This window comes from Arachis ipaensis, chromosome B3 (assembly GCF_059453495.1).
Source record: "Arachis ipaensis isolate K30076 ecotype BB chromosome B3, ASM5945349v1, whole genome shotgun sequence".
In the NCBI taxonomy this organism is placed as follows: Eukaryota; Viridiplantae; Streptophyta; class Magnoliopsida; order Fabales; family Fabaceae; genus Arachis; species Arachis ipaensis.
The window spans coordinates 43,476,385-43,486,050 of NC_142438.1; the positions used below are offsets into that span (position 1 = coordinate 43,476,385).

The window sequence follows — 9,666 nt, forward strand, 5'->3', positions numbered from 1 at the left end:
TTAAGCATATCAAAACAAAACAAGTTTGTCATTGAAATAGCTATTGCACACAAAATCCATCAAGCAGCCAAACCATTGTTTACAACTTTACAAGATAAAATAATTGAAATAGCTGTTGCACACAAAATCCATCAAATGTTTAAGCATTTGAGGCAGCTGTTAAATTTCCAAATTGAGATTTCACCAACAATAATTAAATTCCAAGCACTAAAATTGCCATCATTTAGTGATTAAAGCAGAGAAAGATAAATATATCATAACAATGAAACATTGTAGTGATTTTACAGGACCAGAATTAATTAAGCAGTAATTTCTCATCACAGAAGAAAAAAATTGCAGAATCAAAATTTTTCAAGGAGCCTACCTGTGATGCACCACGGTGGAGTAGAGCAGATCAGCACCCAGCCAGGAGACAAGAAAACCCCGAGAGTAGAAGGCGACGAGAAAATGGGAAGCGAGAAGAGAAAAAATTAGAAGTTTCAAATACGAGCAGCGATGAACAGATGGCGACGCAAGTAGGGATGAACCCAACAGCGAGGCGATTCGAGGCGAGCAGCGACGAACACGACGAAGACGCCAACAGCGACGCCAACAATGAGGAACACAGGAAATGACGAGGAAATCAAATAGAGAAAAGTAAATCGCGAGCAGTGATAAAGAACGCGAAGAGAAAAACGTAAATCGCACATCAATCAAAATTCACAGTGGTTAGGGTTAAGGTTTCTAATTGAACATAGTTGGAGTAATTTTGTTATTTCAACAATTCAAACAAATTAAATCACTAGTAAGTAGAATTTGAGAGAAATTTTTGTCATGCCTGAGAGACTTGAGAGGAAGATTTGAACGACACCACGGCGGAGCAAAACAAATATTTCATAATGGCGCGAGCCGAAGATCGAACATGGCGGAGCAGAGCAAAACATGATGTGAGAAGAAGCACATGACACGAGAAGAGTAGAACGCGATGCGAGCAGAACACGACGCGAGCAGAGCAGTGAAGAACACCACGATGGCAAGAGAAAGAAACGCAGAATGCAAGTCAATGTCATCAAATTGGGGAAATTGAGCTAGGGTTGGGGTTAGGATTTTGATTCTAAAATAGTAGGATTTGAGTTCTGTTTCTAAGTAATAGACTAATAGTAGTGAGAAGGTGATGAATCAATTGTTGCTAGTGTTTCCTTTCCTGTTTTTGGTTTCGAAGGGAATTAAAATATTTAGAGGGAATCAAAATTTTGATGAAAAATATTCAAGCAACGTTTACCACGAGAAGTTTATTATATATTTAAAAGAAACTCTTATAAAGAGTAATATATGAATATTATAAATGTTGTTTGTTTAATTTATTAAAGCAACATTTTTTATATGTTTTTAAATTGATAAAAAAGAACATTTATTAACAAAGTATTGTATCAGCCTTATTTTTTTACAATAATGTGGAGGGATATCAGAGCAATTTATGGAATTCAATATGTCTGGAATCGTTGCTGTAAGCTCAGATTCCATAATACCCTCTTCGTTGCAAAGTGTATCAAAGCTTAGAAACATTCGATGATCACCAGGAAACATCAATAGGATGTAACTGTTAACAATGTCAACAACATCAATGGTGGAAGAAAGAATAGTGCGATTATTTAGGTAGCCATGTTTGAATATATCAACCAATAGATCAGCGTATACAGAATCGACCAAATTTTTGAGCTGAAATGAGTCACTTGGCAATATGAGATGCTCTGGAATGCAGACAATCGACTCACCATGTAGGTTATAGCCAAGTGTTCCATCGCCAATAGAAAGCAATCAATCTACAAATTTCATGCCATTGAATATATCACCAGCTTCATTGGTATCAACAACTCGCATGTTTTGTCTAAGTTGTAAGACACAGCAAGAATCCCATAGGTAAAAGGAGCTTATAGTTGCATGAACAATGTCGGATCTGGCTCCATGTGGAATAACTGGAAAGATTTGTCTAAAGTCACCACCTAATACAATTGTTTTACCAGCAAAAGGCTGGGTTGCATCATAACCACTTGAGTATTTTTAGAGGTCCCTTAGACATTTATCTAGCACTTCAAAACGAAAATTATTAAGCATTGGAGCTTCGTCCCACATAATCAACTGGCAGGAGCATATTAGATTACCAAGGGGACTATCGCACTTGATATTGCATATGGAGTCTTCAGTTATGTTAAGGGAAATTTTAAACGAGAAATGGGCAGTTTTTCCACTAGACAATAATAATGCTGCAATTCCACTTGATGCAACACAAAGAACAACATGACCAAGAGATCTGATTGTTGTGGAAAGAGCATTCCATAGAAATGTTTTTCCAATACCACCAAATCCATAAACAAAAAAGAAACTTTGGCAAAGTATCATTGACTACTCTGATGATGCGATTGAATGCATGACTTTGGTCGCTATTGAGCTGTGAGCGCAACTGAGTTGATTGAACATGAAAAGATTCTAAGTTGAATACATGGCCGCTTACATAAGGATTGTGAAAAATATCCAACAAAGATGAATGATCACTAAAAGGAATATCATGATATTCTTTCAAGGAGCGACCATTTGATTGCATCAAAGCTTCTATCTTTGCAAGTATGTGAGATTGAATACACTTGTTTGAGTAATTGTTGCCTGCAAATGAGGTAATGTTACAAAGGGTGAGGATGAAGAAGATGACATCAATAGTAAGAATAATAGAGTTAATTTGATAACTGTACATGAAAAGGTAAGGTCAAAAATTATAAAATAATCATACAAACAAATGGATAAGTAATTTAACAATGGATGGACTAACCTTGTGAATTATGTCAATTTATGCCATTATATGTAATATCGTCATGAAAAAATTGCCAACAATTCTCCCATAAAACAAACGGCTTGCTAATATTATTCGATATTAGTAAAATAGCAAACAATTGCCTAAGGTAAGGAGAGGATGCCCAAGATCTAGCTTCAATAATTGCATCTATAAATTCCTTGTCATCTTAGAGTAGTCCTAGTGCTGAGCATGCTTCTTTGTATGTTTGGTGCACCTGATTATTAACTATATGTATAGCAGCAAATGTTTGGCAACCACGTTGTACATTTAATAAAAGACAGAGATAATATTCTTCTGAGTGGTCATGAGGAACATGTGAAAGTTAACCAATTACATAACCTTGTTTTCGTGGCCTCCATGCATGTAGATCTGTCCCATACAAATCTAGAAGGAAATTCTGCATATGTTAGGTTGCGACCTTGTTTATATTGTTGGTTTGCAATAAGCCAACCAGCAAATATGCTGATTTCATGATTTGCTTTATCAACGACATTAGCCAACAATTCATGCTCATGGTAGAGAACAAATTGCTCATCTGCAAGATGAAATGGGAGGCGTATAACATTAGGTTCCTTCAATTAGATCTCAAATCCAAAAATCTTCCAAGCAACCTCACATGCTGAAATATATCTACAGTCATAATAATTTTGTATCTCATCAATTGACTGATGATCATTATCACCATCACCACTCTTCAAAAATGCGGTAGTTACACGATCGTTACCTTTGTGGATGTATTTCAATAGATACTTCATTGCAGAGGTCTGGCAAGTATACTCAACATTAATATGACATCCATATTTAAGTAACAATGTTGGGTTATAAGGAACCACAAATCTATTGTCAACCTCAACTTTCTTCTTAGTTATGGTTGCACTGATATCATGATACATGTATTTGGGATAATCAACCTCATTAATTTCCGAGCGGTCACAAAAAGAGTGCGGGTAGTATTTAGTGCATTTACCATTAGCTATGCACGGATTGTTTTTGTTGAGGATACCACATGGCCCATGCACTATAAACTTCTCAACCAATTGATACATGCATGTAAAATGAGATCTCTTGTGTATTTCAGCCATGATAAAATCGTCAATATCTGTAGGAGATTTTGGCTTGGAGATATAATAAAGAAATAGTAGTATATGACAATGGGATAGGCCTCGTTTTTGGAACTCAATTGTAGCTACAACTGAATATATAATAAAAGGACGAACATGATATTAGTAACCATTGTGTACAAAATAAGATTCACTTCAACGAAATAATGGACATCATAATATTATTAGTAATAGTGAATGCAAAGAAAAGAAGTAAAGGTTTAAAAAATGTACGACTTACTTGCTTTGGGTTTTCTAAAAATATGGCCTTCTTTGAGTTCTCGAATTAACTAGATCATCTTGCGCTTAAATACACGACAGATAATGTCTGGCCTATTGATGGGTGGATTATCGTTGGTCTAGAATTTCTTAATAGAAGATCATGTCATAGTATAGATCTAAACCAATAAATAATCTTTTGATCAAATTTTGATATGGTTGTCACTAGTTCAACCCCAATACAAAGTAACTGAGAGTATTAGTCTCGGGTCGTCCTCAAGAGAATGGGCAAACATGTGCATCAATATTGGTTAAAATTCCAGGGTTGGGAGTCATAAACAAGAATTTAAACTACTAAAGCTTAGCATGCAAGAAATTTAAAGTGCAAGAAACTAAATCAGAGCAATTAAAGCAAGGTATGAGCAAGTGCAATCTAACAAGGTAACATATAAATCTACTTCTATTCTAGAGCTAAGTAAACAACTAAACTAACTATAACAAGAATAAAGTAATTGGAATTTTTGGGTTTCAAGTATGAATTATAGAAAGGACTCTTGGCGAAGGCATAGGAATTGGGATCACTATCCTTGTCTAATAACCATATATTGACAATTATGAGGAACCAAGCCCATTAAGTCTACTTCTACAAGTGAAGTATGTCAAATGGCTTGATCAATCTCAACTCATAAGTCCTAATCTTACTACTAATTGACTTAGTAATATATTAGTGTCAATGGGTATCAATTTGACCACTGAGGGTTCTCAAATCACCAATTCAATTAGACCCAATGACTCAAGGTCAACCAATTCCCTTAGCCTAGGCTAAGAGTATAGAAAACTACTCCATAATCAAAGGAAACATTTCATCAAACACATGATAGGCATTAACTAAAGACATATTTAAATTGCAAAATTAACTGGAAATCACAAGTACCCACTAACAATTATCAATATAAAATAACTCAAATAACACTATCAATCATAGGAAACATCAATGCACTAAGAGGAATTCAAAATCAACAAAGTTCATAAAATGAGAAGAAAAAAGGGAAATAAAGAGGAAACAAAATTCTAACACAAGATCCAAACAAATTACAACTAAAGAAATTAAGATTGAACAATAAAAACTTAATTCAACAAGACCCAATTCAGAAATTCAACAAGAGATGATCAAAACAAACTAAACCTAGAGAGAAATAAGAGTTTCTCTCTTTAGGAAAACAAGAACCAAAAACTAGCTAAAATTATGTGTATGGTGTGTATGATTGATTCCCCTCTCCCCCTCAATTCCTGGGTCTTTTCCATTCAGAATCAAGTTGGATTTGGGCCTGGAGCCTTGCAGAAATCGCCAGCCACGATTTTATTAATGAGTCACGTGCTGGGCGCCACGTGTGCGCATCAGTCACGCGTGCGTGTCATATGAACTCCTCGAGCCACGCGTATGCTTCAATCATGCGTACGCGTCAGTAGGGTTTCGCGATCACCACGCGAGTGCATCAGTTTATGCACGCGCCAGTCTCAGCTATACACGGCCACGCGTGGGCGTCATCACCAACTTTTTCAAAGCTTTATTCTTCATGTCCCTTCCACTTGTGCATGCTGCCTTTCCATCTTCTATGTCATTCCTGCCCTATAGATCCTGAATCCACTTAACAAACACATCACAACATCAAATGGTAATGGAAGAGAATTAAAATTTAGCATTTTTAAGGTTAAATAAGCATGTTTTAAACCATAAAGTGCAATTAGGAAGAAAACACAAAAATATGCAATTTATATGAATAAGTGTGAAAAATATTGATAAAATCCACTAAATTCTACACAAGATAAACCACAAAATTGGGGTTTATCAAACTTCCCCACACTTAAACTAAGCATGTCCTCATGCTAAAAATTAAAAGACCAAAGAACATGGGAGAATGAGACTTATGAAATGCGACTTTCCTACTTGGATGCAATTAATGCAAATGCTTCTATCTACTTGGTTAAAAGTGAATCAACTTCCAAGAACATACATGAACAAGTAGGGCTAAGGTAATATGATGATTCATGAACTCTACCAATTCAAATATCAAAAATGAAATATAGACAAATTTGCAAGAAGAAAGCTTGTGAAAGCAGGGAATAAGGAATTGAGCATTGAACCCTCACCGGAAGTGTATCCGCTCTAGTCGCTCAAATATATAGGGTTGATTCACTAAATTCTCTTCTAATCATGCTTTCCAAGATTTGTCTTTCATCTAAAAATCCACTTAACAAACACATCACAGCATCAAATGGTAATGGAAGAGAATTAAAATTTAGCATTTTTAAGGTTAAATAAGCATGTTTTAAACCATAAAGCGCAATTAGGAAGAAAACACAAAAATATGTAATTTATATGAATAAGTGTGAAAAATATTGATAAAATCCACCAAATTCTACACAAGATAAACCACAAAATTGGGGTTTATCAAACCTCCCCACACTTAAACTAAGCATGTCCTCATGCTAAAAATTAAAAGACCAAAGAACATGGGAGAATGAGACTTATGAAATGCGACTTTCCTACTTGGATGCAACTAATGCAAATGCTTCTATCTACTTGGTTAAAAGTGAATCAACTTCCAAGAACATACATGAATAAGTAGGGCTAAGGTAATATGATGATTCATGAACTCTACCCATTCAAATATCAAAAATGAAATATAGACAAATTTGCAAGAAGAAAGCTTGTGAAAGCAGGGAACAAGGAATTGAGCATTGAACCTTCACCGGAAGTGTATCCGCTCTAGTCGCTCAAATATATAGGGTTGATTCACTCAATTCTCTTCTAATCATGCTTTCCAAGATTTGTCTTTCATCTAAAAATCAACAATTATTCAATGCATCATACATTTATCATGAGGGCTTATCTTTAGGTTGTAATGGGACTAGAGTAAAGGTAAGGATGCATATATGGCCAAGTGAGCTTGAAATTTGAATCCTTGATTAACTTAAGCTCTCACCTAACACAAATAACAACCTATACAATTCAAATATAAACCTAACTACCCATTTAATCACTTTTCCACACACTCATGCATTCTCTTTCAATTCACACCCATATGCATTGATTATTATTGGCTTCACCTTGGGCATTTTGTCCTCTTTTTATTTCTTTCTTTTTCTACATATATATTTTTTCTTTTATTTTACTTTTTCTTTTTCTACAGTTGCTTTCTTTTACTTTTCTTTTGTTTTTCTCTTTTTCTTTTGATGAATTATATACAACGATACCAATGCATATGGTTTAAACATTCAATGCATGAGTATCTACCCAATTTCCAATATTTCCAATAAAAATACAAAAACATACTTTTACCTCTACCAATGTTTCCAAACTTTCCTCCCACTTAAATGACACACACTCTCACTAGGCTAAGCTAATCAAAGATCCAAATTAGAGGACATTTATTGTTTTTCACTTAGGGGTAGTGATGTGCTACATTAAAGAACAAAAGGGGGTTTAACATAGGCTCAAAATTAGCTAACAATGGTAGATAAAAGGTAAGGCTATTTGGGTGAGTGAGCTATTGAAATAATGACCTCAATCATATAAATACATTTATACACAAAATAATGGACATAAAGAATCAAACAAATCAAAGGTTGCAATCATAGAAAAAGAATAATGCACATAAGAATGGAAATAAGTGGTTATATGATGTAACCACGCAATTAAGCTCAAAACTCACATACTTGTGTGTTCTTAGCTCAAAAACCTTTTCCAAAATTAATTCCTTCAAGCAAGTTCAACACAATTTTTTTCAAATTGGTAGGGTGCCCTAAAATAGTCTCTTGGAGAGAAAATCATCACTCTAACCAAGTAGTCATAGTAAGAAGTGATTGGATGGAAAAAGTAGTTCATCTAGTTCATGCACACCCAATCACTTAACAAGTATAACTCTAGATATATTTACAAATGACTACCATGTAAAAACTTTCCATGCAATGCAAATTATCCTAATTGACAAAAGAAAATTAAGATTTGGGTGTTGAAAAGAATGGTTGTTACCTACGGAAGTCAGTAAACGACCTCCCCACACTTAGAAATTTGCACGGTCCTCCATGCTATCATTGATGACAGAGTGGGTCCGGAAGTGTCACTTGCAATGGCCATAGGATGGTGAAACAAGGACGTCTCCATGTTCACCTCTTGATTACTTCTTTGCCATGATCCGAGGTGGACTCCGGAGTGTCAGTTTCCTCCGTAGGTGGGTTGGTGAATCTTGCGTGAACTTTCTTTTTTACCTCATCAATGTGGCTAGAGTTCTTCAACCGCTTAGAAAGTGATTTTGGCCTTTGAGGAAGTTGGCGCCTTAGTGGTCGCTGACAAAAATATTTATGATACCATAATCCAAATTAAAAAAAAAATTATATATGAGAGAGAAAGATTTATCTAATAAATTATCAAATAAACAAATTAATATGAGAGAAAGAAACTAGTAAAATCATAGTTAAAGGGTATTTACAACAAACTCTAGTACAACATTAACTTTTGAGGATCTATTATGCAAAAGAAAAAAATTGTTTTTAAATAAAAACCGAGACCTTTACCAAAACTCTAAAAACATGAAACTCAAGAGCTAATCAAAACCAAAGCTTTAATAATAAAAATAAAAATAACAAATAAATATTGAGACCTTTACTTTTGATAGCAACCTCATAGCCTTTGAAGGTCCTTTTTTTAGCAACAGAGCAAGTGTACCCAAAATGGCCGCATTTCACTTCTTCCCAAAATTTATAGTGAACAAAAAATTGCTTTGAGAATCCAAATGCTGCTAATAGTAGTAAAAGCTTATACCAAAGTAGAAATAAAAAATAAAATTTAAGAGAAATACAAAAGTGGGAGGGAAGAAAAAAATAAATAAATAAATATAAGTGAGGCAAAGTATGATATAAAAATTTAAAAGAATCAATAGAAGAATACTCACAATTCACAAGATCAGATTACTACAAAAAAAAAAAAAAACTACACCAAGATATAAAGAAAAAAATTTTAACCCCATATAAAAGAGATAATTTTCTCATAATAGTGTTTATTTAACTCATTTTGTGCACTCTAATAAATTTTTGAATTCTCGAATTGATTATAAATTTTTTATTGAACAAAAGAAAAATATCAAGAAAAGAAATATTGTTGACAATGAATGATCAATGTAAGGGGTTATTAATTAAAAATCAACAGATACATATAAGAAAGATATAGTACCTTTTACACTCCTCATTCTCTTTAACATGTAGATTTATCTTCTGATGCAGAGATGAATGCACCTGAATTATTGACAGTTAAAAGTTGAAACTCAACTTAACTATGGTAACGTAAAACTATCATGTGACACTTTTATCTTTTTTTTTTCTACACATAATGTAAGTTCTAAAAATACATGATAAAAAGTACCTTGTTCTGGCGCTTTTTGTGCTCTCAACAGTTTTTCCTTCCTTGAATGTCAATTTGGACAGTTCCAATTTAGACTTTGTTGTTTCAATTATTTTTTT

General features: G+C 34.1%; 1 protein-coding gene across 1 annotated transcript; it reads right to left on the minus strand.

The window, feature by feature from the left end:
- Window positions 1-873: 873 nt before the first annotated feature.
- LOC148570445 (uncharacterized) lies at window positions 874-3,720 on the minus strand. The gene is made up of 6 exons (XM_088507043.1): window positions 3,462-3,720; window positions 3,167-3,362; window positions 2,142-2,290; window positions 1,833-1,982; window positions 1,428-1,730; window positions 874-1,067 (listed from the first exon to the last, which is right to left on the minus strand). The coding sequence occupies exons 1-6, from the start codon at window positions 3,718-3,720 to the stop codon at window positions 874-876; spliced, it is 1,251 nt and encodes a 416-aa protein (XP_088363169.1).
- Window positions 3,721-9,666: the final 5,946 nt, after the last annotated feature.

What these genes read in the sequence shown, in the direction of transcription:
- LOC148570445 (XM_088507043.1), bottom strand. Translation starts at nt 3,720, where the DNA reads ATGTATCATGATATCAGTGCAACCATAACTAAGAAGAAAGTTGAGGTT. An exon ending in ATGGAGGCCACGAAAACAAG is followed by an intron (nt 2,291 to 3,166) that starts GTTATGTAATTG and finishes CACAACAATCAG; the next exon opens with ATCTCTTGGTCATGTTGTTC. An exon ending in CAAGTGCGATAGTCCCCTTG is followed by an intron (nt 1,983 to 2,141) that starts GTAATCTAATAT and finishes CAATTGTATTAG; the next exon opens with GTGGTGACTTTAGACAAATC.